General features: G+C 44.9%; 1 protein-coding gene across 1 annotated transcript in view; it reads right to left on the reverse strand.

The window, feature by feature from the left end:
• Positions 1–21,682, reverse strand: part of LOC137571200 (cytochrome P450 2K4-like) — a 50,728-nt gene that overhangs the window by 17,587 nt on the left and 11,459 nt on the right. The window contains exons 2-3 of the mRNA XM_068280024.1: positions 13,920–14,069; positions 3,882–4,042 (exon numbers count right to left, since the gene is read on the reverse strand). Of these exons, the coding sequence (XP_068136125.1) occupies positions 3,882–4,042; positions 13,920–14,034 (276 nt within the window). The 5' untranslated portion in view covers positions 14,035–14,069. The remainder of the gene's footprint in view (positions 1–3,881; positions 4,043–13,919; positions 14,070–21,682) is intronic.

The raw sequence follows: 21,682 nt of genomic DNA on the forward strand, positions 1-21,682 counted from the left end.
GACCTCCAGTGCTGCGTGCATGCTTTGCATAGTATTGCATAAAATACGGTTTGTGCTGCTCATCCCTCGGCTTATATATATATATTCATACCCTATTGACTTTAAAACTTAAACGCTTGATTTTGCAAAAATACTGCTTTGAGGGAGAAATATATTGCAGTGCATAAAAAAATGAGACAATAGTAACAAGTCGGTCCACCTCTAGCTCTGATCACAGCCGATCTTCTTCTTGGCATGGATTCGACAAGATGCTGCTACCGTTGCTAAGGAATGTTGGCCCATGCTGACATTATGGAAGCCCTAGATTGGGTCAGGTTGTATGGTGGCATTTACGAGCTTTGAAGTACTACATCCCACAAATGCTCAATAGAATTGAGGTCAGGGGACTGAGCTGGCCATGGAAGCAGGTTAATCTCTGATTGATGTTCCTCAAACCAATCTGAGACCAATTAAGCACAATGGCAAGGGCTCACAACAGACATCTTTTCCTATTATTCTGTGATACCAAAGGTACGCTTGATGGCCTTCTGCTGTTAAAGACCATTCTTTGTAAAATCTGTTTTGTTGTGCGTTGGGATATGCTTTGTAATGACCCTGCATTGAATTCAGCTGTCATTTTTCATGTTGTTGCCCTTCTGTTGCTGCAGACTATGGGCTTGATTCACAAAGTGGTGCTAACTGTTTAGCACAGGTGTTCTAAACAATTAGCACGTGAAGTGCCGTTCGCGGACTTTTGCGCGCGCAAAGTGCCGCGATTTGCGCGATCGCAGATTTTTGCACGCACAATTTGATACAAATTGCGCGCGCAAAAGTCCAAGATCGCACGGATCGCGGCACTTTGCGCGTGCAAAAGCCCGCGAACGCCACTTCACGTGCTAACTGTTTAGAACACCTGTGCTAAACAGTTAGCACTGCTTTGTGAATCAAGCCCAATGTGTGCTATCTGCCTTTCACCTCTCTCATTCACCACCCTTTTTTGACCAGAATAGTCGTTATCACTTATTTTATTTTTTTTCTCAACTGCCACTCTTTAAACACCCGAGATCCTATTGGGTGAGAAAATCCTAAAAGAGTCATCGTTTGAGAGAGGTTACCATCAGCTCTTCTTGCACTGATGATCATCCCTTGTTCAAAGTCACTTAAATCTTTTGTCTTACCCATTTTGACATTAACTTCCATGATAACTACCTCGTCCGAATCTGAGCATTCCTTTATATAAGCTACTCTGTGTTGATACGTAAGTCTACGTATTCCAAGAAAGATCAGCACACTCAATATCATTAATGCAAACCTCTTTCCATTTATTCCCAAGGATATTCACAAAGCAAAAATGTGTATGACAGGTGCCAGTAAATTTCAGTAGATAGGAGTCAAAGAGCCGCCAAAGTCCATCAATTGCCCACCAGCAAAACTGTTAGGCTTTCCGAGGGCTACAGTTCATTATCCACACTCCTTAAATGTATGGGTCCCAAATCATGGCAACAGACACTGGCTTAGAGCTTTTTCGGACTTACTGCCCATCCTCAAGCTGATAAATGTGGACTCGATGGTGGTTATGCCTGGTGCTCGGGTGGTTGGATCATTTGCACCTCAGTTACGATAAGAGATGTGCGGCTGGGTATCCCCACATTGGGATACATAAGTCTACAACACTGTTGGACTGGTTTATTTTCAAATAAGGGGTGTCCTTATGTCCCTTATGTTTTTGGTAACTCAGTGTCTATCTATCTATCTATCTATCTATCTATCTATCTATAGATAAATAGATAGATAGATAGATAGATAGATAGATAGATTTTTTTTTTCTTTAAGAGGGTTGTAATAGTAGCAAAAAGCATCAAAATTGTATCTGGAGTCAATTGCATTGCTAAGCGAGATATTGCTGTTTTAAAAAACTGTTTGAAATAATGGTTAAAAATCCTTTTAACTATAGATGTAGGGGGTCTCTTACTGGCTGCATATACTGTACTGTAGATTTCTGTATATGTAAACCTTTAAAAAATAAATAATAACCTTATTATTAGACCTCAACCCAATACCTGGCAAAAAAAATATAAATATATCTTGCTATACTTTATTTTAAATTTTAACTACAAGAATAGAACACATTTTCCAAAAGAAATTGCTATGAAACTTCTGCCTTATTTATTTCCGTGTAAACAATCCAGTTGCTTGGCAGCCCTGTTGATCTTCTCGCATAAGTAGTGAAGCATTTGGCTAATCCAGTAAAACCTGAGTCAGCTGAGTTAGAGTACCTGATTTGCGGCATGCTTGCTCAGGGTCTATGGCTAAAAGTATTAGAGACAGTGAGAGATTTATCAACTCATTACCGACAGTTTTTTCTTCTTAATCTGTTCTAAACAGCAGGGAGAACAGTTCTGGATGAGAATAAGAACCTTCTTAAATCCTAGGTAATAGTGGCAATTTAGCATGAATTTCTAGAGCTGGTCTACAGTTAAGAAAAGTGCAAATCCATCCCTAAACTACCGCAGATTAAGAAGTGCTTGACAGCAGTTCTACAGATGTTGAACTGCAGGCTAGACATGATTGCAGAGTGCAGGCTAGATATTATTTTTATGATGTGCTCCTTCCCCCTGCTAAATTCCTCCTCGCAGCCTACTGCTATCAATACAGCAGGTGTGTTGGTTACTATAACAAAAGCAATTCCCTCACACACTGCACTGTCTGAGAGACCTTCCTAGCTCCTCCTATTTTACAACAGTTTTAGACGGAATCTATGCTATCTAATGATTTCTTAAAGGGAACCAGAGAGGAATGCTGGTTAAAAAACAGAAAAAGCTTCTTCCAGCCCCATACTCACGGATCGCTCTCACGCCGCCGTCCACCGCTTCCTGTATTGGCGGTACCGGGTCCCGTCACTTCCGGCGGACACGGCCAATTGTCTGCATCACATGGGCTCCCTCCATACCCGTAAGCATGCGGCTGCGCAGTATGCAGCCTCACGCGTACTTATATGGAGGGAGCCCCCTGTGATGCGGACAATTGGCCGCGTCTGCCGGCCGACTGGCCGATTCGCGGCAATGACGGGACCCGGTACCGGCGGATCCCGGCAGCTGAGGACGGCGGCGTGGGAGCGATCCATGCGTATGGGGCTGGAGGAAGCCCCAGGTATGAAAAAAGACATACGTCCATCGAGTTCAACCAGAACCAGTTAAGAAAAGTGCCAATCCATTCCTGAACTGCTGCAGATTTTAAAGGGGCCCATATACTTAACGATGTTCACTGTGATCAAATCTGCTGTGAAATCGTTGCGCAAACGCTGACCGAACAATCGATTTTTGGTCAATCCGATGGCAAATCGACCAGCATATGGCCACCTTAAGAAGTGCTTCATATCAGTTCACCAGATAGTGCAGCAGTGCAGACTAGACATGATTTGTGAAGGGCTCCCCCCCCCCCCCCTCTGCTGAATTTCTCCTCAGAGCCTGCTGCTATCAATACAGCAGGTGTGTTGGTTACCTCACCAACAGCAATTTACCTCACACAGCACTGTCTGAGACCTTCCTAACTCCTCCCTTTTTGCAATAGTTTTAGAAGGAATCTGCACTATCTAGGGATTTTTTAGGATGTTTGGGACAGTTCTGCATGGATTTCCAAAAACCTACTAATATTTTGTCTCAGACACTCTTGATAAATGTCCCCCACAGGATCAGGAGGACTGCCAGACAACTGGTATTGTTTAAACGAAAATAAATATGGCCACCTCCTTATCCCTTTCACCTTGGGTACCCTTTAGGAAAAATGTAACATTTCTGGGCACTGGCACTGTGGGAAATGTCATTATAGGTCAAATGAACTTTCTAATCATTCAGATAACTAAAATAAAATGCTGAATTTGTGTATTAATAAATTTGCCCTACCTCAACCATTTTAGATCCCAAGAGTCTGACATTTTCATTCATCAAGTTTAGTAGCCTCTTAAACTGAGGGTCTTCAAAGTCCATTCGGTCCCCAAGTAATATTGACACAATGACATTAGCCACCGATGCATTCATAAGTAATGTGGTATCAAATGGCTTTCCTGCAACAAGAATTCAATTCAAATGTGTGTAGCACACAGTTAAAATTCATTACAAAGGGTTTCCATTGCTGGAGAACAGCATATCCAGCAAAACTGGTCTTAATTTACAAATAATTTGTCACTTGTCAGCAATTAAATGGCAAAAGTTTTCAAACCTTACCTAACCTTGCGTCATAACAAACAATTTTAATTGCAAAAAAGCACTAAAAACAAATTGTTACTTTTTTAAACTAAATTCTTGCTGGATCCTGAAAACGTTTTATTTACATGAGATGAAAAACACAAAGACCCATATTTAACCACTTGAGGACCGCAGTGTTAAACCCCCTAAAGACCAGGCCAGTTTTCAAGAAATAGGCCACTGCAGCTTTAAGGCCTTGCTGCAGGGCCGCACATGTCAGCAGACAAGTGATCCCCCCCACTTTTCTCCCCACCAACAGAGTTCTCTGTTGGTGGGGCCTGATCCCTCCTGCGTTGTTTATTTTTTTTTTAATCAATATTTATGTTATTATTTTTTAAATAAAAGTGCCTATTTTTTAATTTATTTTACATTTCTCTCTCCCCCGCCAGCCGATTTCCCCTGAGCCTCTGGAGGGGACAGCCGTGTCACACGGCTGTCCCCAGTACAGCGCTGTACGGGGTAATTAGATGGCAGTTTCGCCATCTAGCAGTCTCCTAGGCGTGATCGCTGCTGGGAAACTGAAGGCGGGGATTAGCTCCGCCTACCAATCGGAGATGCACGTGCATCAGCGTGCACAATCTCCTGCAAAACAGGCCCGAAGGACCTTACGCCAATCGGCATTAGGCGGTCCTGGGGCTGCCGCCATGGCCACGCCCATCGGCATAACGCGGTCAGCAAGTAGTTAATTGAAATTTTCACACCTTATCACTAAAATGCTTTTTAAACCACCAGCAAGCAGGAAAATACTCAGAATTATTTTGACAGTGTTTTTCACTTACGTTTTGGAACTTTACAATTGCAAAGTGCTGAAAAGTTATCTTAAATACAAGATAAAAAATTATCGCATAGAAGAAAACTCAGGAGATAAAGATAATTGCATATGGGCCATGGGCCCTTATTCAATTCACTTTTTCTTCTAAGTTTTCTCCTAGGTTATAATTTTATACCTTATCAATAAAATGCCCTTCTAAGCCACCAGCAAGCAAAAAGAAGAAATACTCAGACTAGTTTTGACAGTATTTTTCACCTGCTTTTCTGCCTATTTACTAGTGAGCAGCCGCTCATCCAGGAGGAAGCAAGGACCAGGAAAACACACATGTGAAAAGAGCTCTGAAAGCCGACTCCTCCATGGGCGCCGCGCACTGACAGCCTGCAGTACCGCTACAGGACATCAGGTGTCCTCACGCGGTGGTGATGTGATGATGACTTGACGTCTAATGCAGTCAGCCCAGGAGGAGTAATGGAAGGTGATCACTCTAGTAAACTTTCTTTTTCCATTTGGCTGCACCGCACATCACCAGCTTCCTAGCGGTCATGTCCTTCTGCCTGCGTCTCCTTCTTCGCCTGTCTGTCTTCGAAAACCAAAAAAAAGGGGGGTGGACAAGCACCATCAATAATAATGTGTATACAAGGCTAATGCTATAAAGAAATTAACCAACGTTGTGTGCAGAAAGGCCAAACATAGCTGGAGCAGTACTGACATAAAGAAACAGATATTGGCCCTACATAAACCGCACCACAAGATATTGGAGTACAAAAAATTAGCCTTTATTAAACCATACCAACAATAAAACCAATTAAAAACAATCACACAATATGAATAATGCCCTCAAAATGCACTGTAAGTGCTAATGTATACAATTATAAACACCCGATATATGATATAGCACAGCTGTATGCCAGTAGCAAAGTAGGAGTGAAAGAGTGGAAAAAGGAGATCTCAAAAATGAGGCCAAACAGCCTGTATGAGTGAGGTACACCAAGTGAAATGGTGGTGGTCTGAGGTGAGAACCAATGTGCGGGGTGAAGAGGGTGGCCAAGTGTAGGGGCCAAACAAGGCCAAGAGGTGAAGAGGATTGAACTCAGGAGATCGTGCGTGAGAAAAGAGCTTACCAGAAAACAGCTGTGCAGAGGGACTAGAGTGTGGAGGCCGTCGCGATTCGCCGCAGCAAGCGGCTTCTTCCGGGCATGAAGAAGCCGCTTGCTGCGGCAAATCACGATGGCCTCCACACGCTAGTCCCTCTGCACAGCTGCACACACATTGGTTCTCACCTCAGACTACCACCATTTCACTTGGTGTACCTCACTCATACAGGCTGTTTGGCCTCATTTTTGAGATCTCCTCTTTCCACTCTTTCACTCCTACTTTACTACTGGCATACAGCTGTGCTATATCATATATCGGGTGTTTATAATTGTATACATTAGCACTTATAGTGCATTTTGAGGGCATTATTCATATTGTGTGATTGTTTTTAATTGGTTTTATTGTTGGTATGGTTTAATAAAGGCAAATTTTTTGTACTCCAATATCTTGTGGTGCGGTTTATGTAGGGCCAATATCTTTTTCTTTATGTCAGTACTGCTGCCTTCTGTCTTCATCCTCTCTTAGACCATCACCTGACTGCCATCTGGCAGCATTCCTTCATTGTTTAGGCCAGTTGATATGTACAGTATACACTTACTCATCAGTACTGTCCAGCATAATAACACTTTAGCAATGGACACTTGTTTATGTATTCATTGCTGTACTCTCATTGCACTTTTTTGGTTATTTTACACTGAGCTTGGGTTCATATATACTGTGCGTTCAACACTGAGCATGAGAGATAATTCCATATCTATACATGCCATCTAAACAAATAGTGGATCAGGTACAATACAGTAGCAATAGAAAGTATGTAAACCCTTTGGAATTATATGGATATATGCACAAATTGGTCATAAAATGTGATCTGATCTTCATCTAAGTCACAACAATAGACAATCACAGTTTGTGTAAACTAATGCCACAAATAATTATATGTTTACATGTTTTTATTGAACACACCATTTAAACATTCACAGTGCAGGTGGAAAAAAGTATGTGAACCCCTAGACTAATGACATCTCCAAGAGTTATTGGACCGAGGTGTCAGCCAACTGGAGTCCAATCAATGATAGGAGATTGGAGGTGTTGGTCATAGCTGCCCTGACATATAGCAAAACATACACAGGTTTTGGGTTTGATATATTATCATTTGTATTACATTTTTCAAAAGTTTTGGGTTTGCTTTTCCCAAGAAGCATTTCCTGATGTGAATGATGCCTCTCACAAAAGAGCTCTCAGAAGACCTACGATTAAGAATTGTTAATACCATCAAAAATTCAAAGCACTCTGGTCTTCTCCATCTAAGTACAAATATCAAATGAGTGCGCTCTCGATCATGCATATCAAATACTTCACAGATTATAAATATAATAAAGTCCAGCGCATAATCAGAGTCAGACCATCACACATTGTCCATTAATTTCACTGCTGAGACTTCAAATCATCACCGCTTCTGATGCCAATAGTGATCTTTAATCCACCACCAGATAGCACCCAACAGGAAACAGACTCAATGATTACGCAGTGACCACTGTGAGACTGGTCATAAATCGCATAATCCCCAGGTAGCCTCAGTACATCAGGTCCTGGTTCCTCTTTACTTGTTCAATACAGATACCTCAAATAAAAACCTTCCATAGCATAATCCAGTTTAAAAACATCAATACTTTATTAAAAGATACACTCACATTTCCATTGGTGTGATTCGTGTACAGAGATTTTTAACACGGGTTCTCCCCCGCTGCCTACGCTGGGCAAAAGCTGCTCCTTTTCATGTATCCGGCATCTCGTGTTGTCCGCCACATTTACCTCCTGGTATGTCCAATCCCCGCCCAACTAATTTTTTCACTGCCTCGTGACTCATCAGGATGCTCCTGACTACCTCGTGACTCATCAGGATGCTGCTGACTGCCTCGTGACTCATCAGGATGCTCCTGACTACCTCGTGACTCATCAGGATGCTCCTGACTTCCTCATGACTCATCAGGATTCTTCTGACTGCCTCGTGATTCAGCAGGATGCTCCTGACTGCCTCGTGATTTATCCTGATGAGTCACGAGGCAGTCAGGAGCATCCTGATGAGTCATGAGGCAGTCAGAAGCATCCTGATGAGTCACGAGGCAGTCAGGAGCATCCTGATGAGTCACGAGGCAGTGACAAAACTTGTTGGGCGGGGATTGGACATACCAGGAAGTGTTTGCTGACAGTGGAAAACGTGGTGGAGAACACAAGATGCCGGATACATGAGAAGGAGTAGCTATTGCCCAGCATAGGCAGCGAGGGAGAGCCAGTGTAAAAGAAAACTCTGTACGCGAATTACACCAATGGAAACGGGAGTGTATCTTTCAATAAAGTATTGATGTTTTTAAACTGGATTACGCTATGGAAGGTTTATATTTGAGGTATCTGGATTGAACAAGTAAAGCGGAACCAGGACCTGATGTACTGAGGCTACCTGGGGATTATGCGATTTATGACCAGTCTCACAGTGGTCACTGCGTAATCGTTGAGTCTGTTTCCTGTTGGGTGCTATCTGGTGGTGGATTAGAGATCACTATTGGCATCAGAAGAGGTGATGATTTGAAGTCTCAGCAGTGAAATTAATGGAAAATATGTGATGGTCTGACTCTGATTATATACAGGGCCGGATTTCTACTTTGCAACACCCTAGGCCAGCTATTGAAAGCCGCCCCCCCCCAAAAAAAAAAACACCCCCCCCCCCCCAAAACAAACAAACAAGCAAAACACACACACACAACTAAATGAAGCCTGTACATGTGCTTGAATATAGCATATAGATGTGTCATATGTATTTTCCTTCTTAATCCCAGAAAAGTTAATTGGTCCCCCACAAACTGGCTTGACTGACTGTGGTAGGGATAACATTTTGAGCTCCTCTGAGGACAAGTAGCTGGGGAAATAACTATGTACTCTGTAAAGTGCTGCAGATGATGTCAGTGCTATTCAAATAAATAATAATACGGAAGGACATTAGACTATGACTATGGATACAATTAGATTGTGAGCTCCTCTGAGGACAGTCAGTGACATGACTATGTACTCTGTAAAGTGCTGCAGAAGATGTCAGTGCTATATAAATACATAATAATAATAAAAATAATAATAATATGGTAGCGCATTAGACTATGAGTATGGTAGGATTATATTGTGAGCTCCTCTGAGAACAGTCAGTGACATGGCTATGTACTCTGTAAAGTGCTGCAGAAGATGTCAGTGTGGTATAATATAATAATATTGTAGGACATTAGACTTTGACTATGGTAGGGTTACATTATCAGCATCTCTGAGAACAGTCAGTGACATGACTATGTACTATAAGAAGTAATGCAGATGTCAGCGTTATTAAAGTGAACCCAAGCCGAAGCTGGGGTTCAAAAAGAGATATTTACCTAAAAGAGAGGGAAGCTTCAGGATTCTATTGAGGCGTCCCTCCATGCTCCGATGCCCCCCTCTAATCAGCACAACCCCCCTCTACATACGGGCTGCACTCCTCCCCTGTTATGAGCGTGGCCATGCCTACAGCACGAGTGTGACCACACTGATGGAAGAGATGTGTGGCCCTGATATGATTGTAGACAATGCCTCACCAATCTTCCAGGGGGCCACGCTCAGCAAGGGGGGCATCAGAGCAGGGAGGGAAGCCTCAATATGATCCTGAGGCTTCCACTCTTTAGGTAAAGATCTAATTTTGTACCTATTTTGGGTACACTTTATATACGTTGGCAGAAGTTTACAGATAGAGAGAGCGGACAAAGCATGGAAGAGAGAATGGATAGAGAAAGCAACATAGAGAGGTTTGGCAGAGAAAGTGAGACAGGACAGTGGGCATATAGATAGTGAGAGTGATGGACAGGAGAGCTAGCCTAGAGGGAGAGAAGAGAGTGGGTGGATAGTGCTATAGTACAACTTTTATGACAGCCATAGTTATATTACCAGTATATGCCAAAATCCATAATCATTCTGCCTTCACAATACCCGACCAGGCCTCCAACATCTCACACACAGTACAGCCTGCCCTCTCCCCCACTGTTCTCTCCCCCAAACATTGCCTTGTCTCCTGTGAAGAAGTTTCAGAGTGCAGCAATGCAAGACAGGCAGACAGAAGGTCCGTACTGCAGAGCAGCCTGTCAGTGCACTTAGCCTCACAGACACACATGCCTCACATTGCTGACGCTGCCTGCAGAGTCCATTCTATGCAAATGGAGGAAGAAAGTCTTCAGCATGATTACACATGCACGGTGTAAATGCTGATTATCATCAATGCAGAGTTGCCGATACTGTACACTCCGGTCTCCATTACCTTCCAGCCCAGACCCTATTCTCCCTCCCCTGTGCAGAGCTGGCAGCTCAGAGGCTCTCTCATATTTACCTCTCCGTGCAGGCAGTATTATTTTCCTTCAGCAGCTCTGCTCCTCCCTAAGCTCCACTCTACTACCACGATGACGATGGCAAGGAGAGGGGCGGAGAGCCGAGTAGTCCTCCGGGGGAGGAAGGAAATAGTGCGTGCATGGATAGTTGAATATGAAACAGGCAAGAGCCACTGCTAACAGGATCAGAATAGCCTCCCCAGCCTGTGCCGAAGTACAGTCTGGACATCGTGACCTCCCTGCTCACTCCCCGTTTGCTGTAAATCTCACCATGCTGTAGAGTGGTAGGGCAGAGGCTCCAACCACCATCGCTGCTTCTGTCTGTGCCTTGTGTACAGCCAGTAGTTTTCATCTCCCGCTGCCGTGTGTTTCACGTGCAATCAGACCCGGCCATTCACCTGCCCGCGGCCGCCCGCTGCTGGCGTATCATCTGCAAACTAATGCAGGGCGGTTGCGGACAGACTGGGTCTGCCTGCTTGCAGCAGAGTGTGTCTACTGGTAGGAGGAAGTGGAGGAAAGTGCAGAGGAGACTGCAGGGCGGCATGAATAGCGCGGTTCAACGCTTTTATGTAGTTTACTCCATTTGCACTACAAATACCTTACTGCCACTGAGGCGCCCTAAACAATGGCAAAAATCTGGCGCCCTAGGCCATGGCCTTGGTGGCCTTGCCAGAAATCTGGCCCTGATTATATAGGGGATGCACGCTGGACTTTATTATATTTATAAGATTAAGAATTGTTGACTTGCATAATGCTGGAAAGGGTTATAAAGGTATCTCCAAAAGACTTTCTGTTCATCAGTCTACAGTAAGACAAATTGTCTATAAATGGAGAAAGTTCAGCACTGCTGCTACTCTCCCTAGGAGTGGCTGTACCGTAAAAAGGATTGCAGAAGCACAGTGCAGAATGCTCAATGAGGTGAAGAAGAATCCTAGAGTGTCAGCTAAAGAGTTACAAAAGTCTCTGGCATATGCTAACATCCCTGTTAGCGAATCTACGATACATACAACACTAAATAAGAATGGAGTTCATGGGAGGATATCACAGAGGAAGCCACTGCTTCCCCAAAAAACATTTCTACACATTTAACGCTTGCAAAAGAGCACCTGGATGTTCCACAGCAGTACTGGCAAAATATTCTGTGGACAGATGAAACCAAAATTGAGTTGTTTAGAAAAAAACACACACACTATGCGCTTGATTCACTAAACCGTGATAACTGATATCGCGGTCGCACTAGCGCTTTGCGCACATTATGACATGCATAACGATTTTTGCATGCAATCGCGATTTTTCACGCAAAAACAGCCATTGCGTGACAGTTTGTGATTTCGCGCGAAAAACATTCAGCGCGTTACAACAGTGATATCAGATGTCACAGTTTAGTGAATCAAGCCCAATGTGTGGAGAACAAGAGGCACAGCACACCAACATCAAAACCTCATCCCAACTGTGAAGTATGGTGGTGAGAGCATCATGGTTTGGGGCTGGTTTGCTGTATCAGGGTGTGGACGAATTGCTATCATTGAAGGAAAAATTAATTCCCAAGTTTATCAAGACTTTTTGCAGGAGAACTTAAGGCCATCAGTCCACCAGCTGAAGCTCAGCAGAAGATGGGTGTTGCAACATGACAACGACTCAAAGCATTGAAGTAAATCAACAACAGAATGGCTTAAACAGAAGAAAATACGCCTTCTGGAGTGGCCCAGTCAGAGTCCTGACCTCATCCCGATTGAGATGCTGTTGCATGAACTCAAGAAAGCGATTTACACCAGACATCCCAAAAAATATTGCTGAACTGAAACAGTTCTGTAAAGGGGCATGGTCAAGAATTACTCCTGACCGTTGTGCACATCTGATCTGCAACTACAGGAAATGTTTTGTTGACGTTATTGCTGCCAAAGAAGGTTTAACCAGTTATTAAATCCAAGGGTTCACATACTTTTTCCACCTGCACTGCGAATGTTTACATGGTGTGTTCAATGAAAACATGGAAACATTTAATTATCTGTGTGGTATTAGTTTAAGCAGACTGTGATTGTCTATTGTTGTGACTTAGATGAAGATCAGATCACCTTTTTTGACCAATTTGCGCAGAAATGCATATAATTCCAAAGGGTTCACATACTTTTTATTGCTACTGTATATCAGTTGATTCAGAGGAAGACATAAAAACCTTACAAGGCTTGAGCCAATGAACCTTGAGGGCACGTTCACACCTAGGGCATTTTTGTTTTTTTTTTGTTTTTTTTAAGCGCCAGAGATTTTCAAAATCATCCTGAAAATGCTTGTGCAATGATTCCCTGTGAGAGAGTTCACATCTGAGCGGCTTGTTTTCCGCTCATCAAAGTGCTGCCTGAACCATTTTCTGAGCGTTTTGGCTCAATGGAAGGTATAGGGAAATCGCAAAGCGCTTAAAAAAGTGCTTTGTATAGCGATTTCCCCAGCACTTTCATGAATAAATACATTGTATTTATACATTTTCGGGTGAAAGAGTGACGTCAGGAAGTGAAAAAATGAATTGCTCTGCAAAATGCTTAGAAAAACGCTTTTCTAAGAGTAAAGCTCAGGGAAAAGCACTGAAAAAAACTCTCAATAAATGGCTCCGCGCTTGCGGTAGCACTGGCGATTTATGATGTGAACAAAAAATGAGCTTAACTTACCCGTACCTCCTACCAGCCCCCTGCAGCCGCCCGTGTCTGCACTGTCACTAAATTCTCCTCCAGTCCCCCGCAGCTCTTCCAGCTAGCCGACTCAGTGAGTCCATGCGTGGCCGTGGTCGTATGTATCCTCGATCACGCTCCCATCATGCTCCCATGCGCAGGAGAGATTTTTTTCATACTGCGCATGCTCAGCAGGAGGCGTGCAGACCAGGGCCGTGCATCCAAATAACAGAGGATCGCTGCGGGGGACCACAGGATAAATTTTTGACAGTGCGGGCACAGGGCGCGGGGCTGGTAGAAGCCCTAAGTAAGTTAAAGTCTTTTTTGTTTTTTCTTCAGTTTAGGTTCCCTTTAGGGCCCATTTCCACTTGTGCCACACACATCAGCGAGACGCGCTGCGGCACTTCCGGGTCTGGCACAACTATGGGATTCGCAGCCTCCCGCGCGAAAACTGGGGGCAGTGTCGGCCGAATCGCTAAGGTAAGCGAGTCGGCCGGTGGTGCCATTGTTTCCTATGGCAGAGTTTCCCTGCGCAATTTGCCTGCGGGGAAACTCTATGGATTTGGAGCGAAAATCGCTCCAGTGGAAACGGGCCCTCAAAGTTGGACATCAACTGAGCCATATGTCTGTGTCTCTCCTCTGTTTAAAACAGATGCTGTTGGCTGCATTGTGGCACTAGTCTGCACTTCCAATACAGAACATTGGTAACACACACACAAGTGTGATTTCTTCCTCACTGGCAATTTTAGAATCATGTGCAAAGTGCAAACGTTACCTTTAAAAGATGCAAACTGTTTGATTAAGTAGTCACATTCTTCAACAATTTTGGCTTCGATAGAACTTTTCCCCATCCCAAAATCACGTAACGTGGTCAGAGTGAATCTTCGCATCACCTTCCAGTTTTCACCACGAGTGTGGACAAGGCCTGGAATGATCATCAGCATTGCGTGAAGATATCTTTAGTGCGATGTAGGAATGGTCAATGAGATAATTATAAATAAATTCTTGTTTTCAAGAAGAGTTTATTGAAAATTGTACAAAGTCTTGAATCCAGCCTCATTATTATTTTATTGGGGGTGGGGGGGGGGGTGGGTAGGTGGGGAACATGATGGGACAATGGTAAACTGGTTGGGCCCATGACATGTGGGTAGCATTGTGGCGCTGTGGATAACACTCTTGCCTTGCAAAACTGGGTCCATGATTTCCATCTCAGCCAGTGCACTAATTACATGGAGTTTGTATGTTCTCTCCGTGTTTGTGTGGGTTTTATCTGGGCACTTTGTTTTCCTCCCACACAAATAAATTGACTTCCCTCTAAATTGGCCATAGATTATGATGGACATATGACTATGATGGTAATTAAATTGTGAGCCCATGCAGCTGTCAGTGCTATATAAATACATAATAATAATATGGTAAGAAATGTCCTACCATAATATTATTATGTATTTATATAGCACTGACAGCACAGACAGCACAGACTATGACTATGGTAGGAATAGACTGTGAGCTCCTCTGAGGACAGTCAATGACATGACTGTGTACTCTATAAAGTGCTGCAGAAGATGTCAGTGCTATATAAATACATAATAATAATATGGTAGGGCATTAGGCTATGACTATGATAGGATTAGAGTGTGAGCTCCTCTGAGGACAGTCAGTGGCATGACTATGTACTCTGTACAGTGCTGAAGAAGATGTCAGTGCTATATAAATACATAATAATAATATGGGAGAACATTAGACTATGACTATGGTAGGATTAGAGTGTGAGCTCCTCTGAGGACAGCCAGTGACATGACTATGTACTCTGTACAGTGCTGAAGAAGATGTCAGTGCTATATAAATACATAATAATAATATGGTAGGACATTGGACTAGGGCTATGGTAGGATTAGATTTTGAGCTCCTTTTCAGTGACATGACTGTGTACTCTGTAAAGTGCTGCAGAAGATAATATGGTAAGGCTTTAGACTATGACCGTATATATTCAGCAGTGATGCACTGGGAGACATCTCAAGCTCAATCCAACCTGAATTATCACAAATGCTTTCTGTTTTAAGAAAGCAAACTTTTGTTTTTCTTAGCATTTTAGTAAGGGGCTTTTAGGACCATTGTAGCCCTTTACACACTCCTAGGAGTACTGGTTCACCATGAGCTTGCTGGGTAGTCTGTACCTTTATAAATACAGTATTTAGAGTGACACACTATTGGACTTCTTTTAGTGAGGGAGATATCAAGATGGAAGGAAGGAAAGATAGAGGAGTAGAATGTTTAAAGACTGGAAGGGGAGGAGGAGAGGAGGGAATGAGAAGGTAAAAGGGAGACACCTCAAGAAGAGGGAGGACTGGAGAGTGACATGGGATGGGATAGAAGACTGCATTTTAGCCTTTCAGCAATAGGGTCCTATTTTTAATTGGGGTATATGGCAATGAAGGAAACATATTGAAAGGGGGGCTGGATCAGGGCTTTACAAGGGACTCTGGTGAGACATAGCCGTAATCCTTATACTGTGGGGGCATGGCAATGCTGGGGTGACACATTGTGGACATGGTTATGCTGGGTATTCTGCAACATTTGGGGGACAGCACCACAGATCAGAGGGAACATTTTTGATTGGGGGGGGGGATGATAATTGGCACTTGTCTATTTTAGGGAACTCAACAGAAAACCTCATAGGGATGAGTTCTACCATCACAACACCCTCTACAGCATGAAGCATTATGATTGGTCAGATGGCAGTGTGAGCACCACCAACACAGGTGCTCTGCAGGGGTGTGTTCTGCCCCCTCTATTGTTCTCATTGTACACCAACAACTGTACTTCCTCCGCTGACTCCGTAAAGGTCATTACATTTGCGGATGGTACCACCATCATTGGGCTCATCGGCGGGGTGGGGGAGCACGATTATCGCAGTGAGATAGAGAGAATCTGCAGATGGTGCAAGGTCAACAAGCTCATCCTAAACGCAGCCAAAACAGTGAAACTCATCTTGGACTTCAGGAGACACCCCCACACACAACAACCAATTCTTATCAAGTGTCCAGGGTTTCTAGCATTAGGTTCCTGGGAACAACTCTAACGAGCGACCTAAGATGGGCGCAGAATACCACCAAAATCTAGAAGGAAGCTCCGCAGAGAATATTTTTCCTGCGCCAATTGAAAAAATTTGGTATGCCTCAGGAGCTGCTGTCTAGCTTCTACACAGCCACTATTGAAGCTACCCTCTGCTCCGCCATTGTTGTGTGGTATGCAAGAGCAACTGCCAGTGATAAGTATAAGCTTCAGAGAATTATTAGCTCAGCGGAAAGGACCGTTGGCTCTCCTCTGCCACCTCTTGACCTCCTCTACACCACTAGAATGAAAACAAGGGCTAACAGGATCTCCCAGGACCCGTCCCACCCAGGCTGCCACTTCTTTAAGCTCCTTCCCTCGGGCCGATGCTACAGGACCATCCGCCCAAGGACTAACAGGCACAGAGACACCTTTTTTCCCCAAGCAGCTCTCCTGCTGAACTCCTGCCTCTCATCGGTAGGCTAGCTGCATTCAGGTCAAGTTAGCCCGGCCGAGGCACACTTAGCCTGGGCCAGTAAATAACCCAGCTGTCACCCTGGTGCACTTCTGGGTGGAACTCTACTCTAAGGGCTGAATGAAGTTTCTTATCCCTTGAGCAGCACAATATCCAAACTCAGAGGACTTCTGATCATGAGCGAACCGCATATTGTACTGTATGTTACGTGCCTGTCTTGCTTATCTTGCTTGTATTATTGTTATTGTCTTATGCCTGTCTTGCTGTATTATTGTTATTGCCTATGCCAATCTCTGTCTTGCTCTGTTGGTACTGCCATATGAACCACAACCAATTCCGCGTACGACCTTGGTCGCACTTGGCAAAATAAAGATTCTGAGTTCTGAGTTCTGATGGCATCGGCATAGTTTTACTACAACCTATCTGAAGCATAGTAATTTGAGAGGGCTGTATTCACCCAATCAAGTTACGGGAATTTCTGTATGTTTCCTGCTGGGTCCCCTGAAGTAGACTAGCACTGGATAAATTGTATCTACAGATCTTTTAATCAGGAGTCCTAACTTTTAAAGAAGAATGGGAAAAGAAAGAGAGGGAGGGGGGATAGCGAGTAGAGTAAGGTAGCAATTAGGTGCAAGCTAGCAGGATTCTGAATTTTCCAGCATTAGCTGCTGTCAGAGTGCAGTGCGTCTCACACAGGTTTCAGTAATTGGCCTCAATTCACTAAGCAATTTAGACTAGTCTACTGATGGTTTTTAGTCTACTGATGGTTTGGTCAGTTGCATCAAAGGGGAATTCACTATTACCAAATGTTTTAGACCTGGTCTAAACCATTTGGTAATTAGCCAAACATTGTGAGATATATAAAGGCGGGTATGATCCAACTGAACAAAAAACACTACAATCTATTTAAAGAGAACCCGAGGTGGGTTTGAAGAATATTATCTGCATACAGAGGCTGGATCTGCCTATACAGCCCAGCCTCTGTTGCTATCCCAAACCCCCCTAAGATCCCCCTGCACTCTGCAATGCCTCATAAATCACAGCCGTGCTGCTGACAAACAGCTTGTCAGAGCTGGCTGTGTTTATCTCTATAGTGTCAGTCTGCTGCTCTCCACGCCTCCTGCAGAACTCCAGTCCCCGCCTGCATCCCCTCCCTCCCTGCTGATTGGAGGGAAGGGACGGGGGCAGGGACCGGAGGTATGCAGGAGGCGGGGGAGCAGCTGAGACTGACACTACAGATGTAAACACAGCCTAACAACTAGAGTTGGGCCGAACGGTTCGCCGGCGAACGTGGTTCGCGCGAACTTAGGTGGTTCGCGTGCGGGTGTCGCACGCGAACGTTTTGCGGCAAAAGTTCGCAAAAAATCGGTTCGCCCCATAATGCACCTGAGGGTCAACTTTGACCCTCTACATCACAGTCAGCAGGCCCAGTGTAGCCAATTAGGCTACATTAGCCCCTGGAGCCCCACCCCCCCTTATATAAGGCAGGCAGCGGCGGCCGTTATGGCCACTCGTGTGCCTGCATTAGTGAGAGTAGGGCGAGCTGCTGCAGTCTCTCATAGGGAAAGATTAGTTAGGCTTAACTTCTTCCTGGCTGCATACCTGTTCTGTTCAGTGAGCCCTCAGCCCACTGCATACCTGTACTGTGATCCTGCCACTGCATACCTGTTCAGTGATCCTGCCACTGCATACCTGTACTGTGATCCTGCCACTGCATACCTGTTCAGTGATCCTGCCAGTGCATACCTGTTCATTGATCCTGCCACTGCATACCTGTTCAGTGATCCTGCCAGTGCATACCTGTTCATTGATCCTGCCACTGCATACCTGTTCAGTGATCCTGCCAGTGCATACCTGCTTATTGATCCTGCCACTGCATACCTGTTCAGTGATCCTGCCAGTGCATACCTGTTCAGTGATCCTGCCACTGCATACCTGTTCATTGATCCTGCCACTGCATACCTGTTCAGTGAACCCGCCACTGCATACCTGTTCTGTTCAGTGAACAGTTTGGTGTGTCAGTGTGAAGCAGTACCTTAATTACACTACCTGATTGATGTATACACATGCAAGATGTTTTAAAGCACTTTAGGCCTGTCATTTAGCATTCAATGTGATTTCTGCCCTTAAAACGCTGCTTTGCGTCAAATCCAGATTTTTCCCGGGGACTTTTGGCATCTATCCCACTCCGCCATGCCCCCCTCCAGGTGTTAGACCCCTTGAAACATCTTTTCCATCACTTTTGTGGCCAGCATAATTTTTTTTTTTTTCAAAGTTCGCATCCCCATTGAAGTCTATTGCGGTTCGCGAACTTTAACGCGAACCGAACCTTCCGCGAAAGTTCGCGAACCCGGTTCGCGAACCTAAAATCGGAGGTTCGGCCCAACTCTACTAACAACATGGCTGTGATTTATGAGGGATTGCAGAGTGCAGGGGGACCTTAGTGGGGTTTGGGATAGCAACAGAGGCTGGGCTGTATAGGCAGATCCAGCCTCTGCATGCAGATAATATTCTTTAAACACACCTCGGGTTCTCTTTAAGAGAATATTTACAAAAAACTTTATTAATCATAATGTCAAGCAATATCCCATTAAAAATGTGTGCCTCCCTGACCCCCCCAGAACAAACACCAACCCCACCTGATGGGCCCCTGCCTACTGGCTCTTAGTCACCCAGACCCAGACCCTGCCCCTATTGCCCTGTACAATAATGGCAGTGAAGCATGTGCACCTGCCCCACCGCAAAAGACAATCACTGTCAGAACTCAGACTCTTAATATCCAATAAAGGGGTAGTAATCCTTGATCCACACAGTGATACTAAATCATGGGAAAGAAAAAGCATCAGGTCATATCAGAAGAAACCAAAGGTCCAATTGTTGAGCAAGCCAACAGTTTAATAGTATGCAGTATCTTCCAGCAGCAGCAAGGGCTGTTGCAAGTTCCCAGTGTGTGGTTCATAAGAAAAATTGTCAAAATTATTGAGCCAGCAGATGCATTAGGCCACGACCATGTTGGCCTCTGATAAATATAGCAACAGAAACCATCCAGCAGGTGCAGTGAGCCAAAACAACATTAGCCTCTGATTTGCATAGCAGTAGAAAGCATCCAACATTTAGTTATATGGCATGGCTCACTGTACAGTTCCCCTCATAGGATGATGCATACATGGCACACAGCCTTAGCACAGTTCAATAAGGTTAGTGGTAGCATACGCAGTATATAGCAAACAAGCCTTCCATGCAACAGCCTCTGATTTGCATATCATTAGAAGGCATCCATACAGTCAGTTATATGGCATGGCCCACTGTATGGTTCCCCTCATAGGGTGATGCATATATATCACACAGCCTTAGCACAGTTCAGTAGGATTAGTAGTAGCATAAGCAGTATGTAGCAAAAAAGCCTTCCGTGCATCAGCAGTATGGATTGTTCTTGCATGCAATGCAGTTCCTCACTGAGGTCAGACAACAATTGCCCGCTAGGCTGCTTACGTTTCCTATGGGTGGATAACCGCTGCAGGCTGGTCTCTGGCTGGAGCTGGTGGGATGGATACTGGGCGAGGCTGTCAAGTGGGCCCAGTGCCTAGATGTACGGCCAAAGGCCAGGCAGAGCACAGGTGCGTTGGTGCGGGGAGGCCAGGACGCAGCACATGCGCCCTGACCGGTTTTGCCGGACTTCCGGCTTCCTCTGAAGGTACGTAACTTCCTGTGTCGCCTCTCATTTATCCCCCCCAGCCTGTCGAGAGTAGAGAGGCCATCCCCGCCCACCCCCACCAGCGGCCAATGCCGGGCAGGGGGGCAGAACCAGCCGACACCGCGGGCGGGCTCAAACGTCACCCACCCGAACACCCGCCGTGCGGCGGGGCAGGCAGACGCCACGCGAAGGCCGCAAAGCAACCAGCCCGGTGCGTCCACCAAGCCCCGCCCCCCGCCCGGACACGCTGCCAGAGGGGGCAGGCGAAGACAAGCACCACAACAGCCCACGCCAGGTCAGGGAGAGAAAAAAAAGAGGGGCAGCAACAGGTAAATAAATCCTGACTTAAACCTCTCAATACAGCGTATATAGAAAATATGACTTAAGTCTCAAATAACCACAAAGATTATTGTATACCATACTGGCAATAGAAACATTGTATCCATACATATTCAAACATCCAGGGGCTTAATATAGATCGCAATCTGTATCATAACAGGTCGCGTATCTAGATATCCCTGGTAGGGGGGGGGTTTATAAAACACCCCATAATATGGCAAAATGCCCATGTAACAGTCCGACTTATATATGTCTGGCAGCGTGTGGCAGAGGGCCCCCCATCCACGGGGTCGGCAGAGTACTCCACAGGTTCCCAGGGTCACCACCAGACCCCAACAAGTCCATCAAAGTGGCAAAAATGAGGCATAACTAGTATGCTCGTTCAAACCCGGGGGCTTTGTAGCCTCCAGTTCAAAGATCCAGCGTGACTCCTTTTGTAATAATAGATGGTCCATGTCCCCACCTCTAATGGAGGCATGGATCCGGTCAAGACCAACAAACCGCATCATAGTGGGGTTACCACCATGCGCGGCTTTGAAGTGTCTGGCTACAGGGGTGAAACTGGAAAGGCTTTTACTTTTGATATTGGTCACATGGTCAGAAATGCGTGAGCGTAGCTCACGTTTTATTTTACCTATATAAAATGCACCGCAAGGGCACAAAAGAAGATATACCACTAAAGTGGTATTGCAATTGACATAATGTGCCAGCTCCCAGTTTCTACCATCCGGTAGCCTGACAGATTTTCCCACCTGTATGTACCTGCACACAGCACAGCCACCACAGGTGTAAGTACCCGTCACTTTGCAATGTTTGAGTCCACTAGAGGGGTCAGAAAAGTGGCTATTAACCACCGTGTCTCTCAGAGAAGGAGCACGTCTAAAAGAAAATAGAGGTTTAGTGGGAATAATTTTATTCAATCTAGAGTCATTGGCTAGAATATGCCAATGTTTCTCAATTATGTGGGCAATCTTAG

Source organism: Hyperolius riggenbachi, chromosome 4 (genome assembly GCF_040937935.1).
Source record: "Hyperolius riggenbachi isolate aHypRig1 chromosome 4, aHypRig1.pri, whole genome shotgun sequence".
NCBI lineage: Eukaryota > Metazoa > Chordata > Amphibia > Anura > Hyperoliidae > Hyperolius > Hyperolius riggenbachi.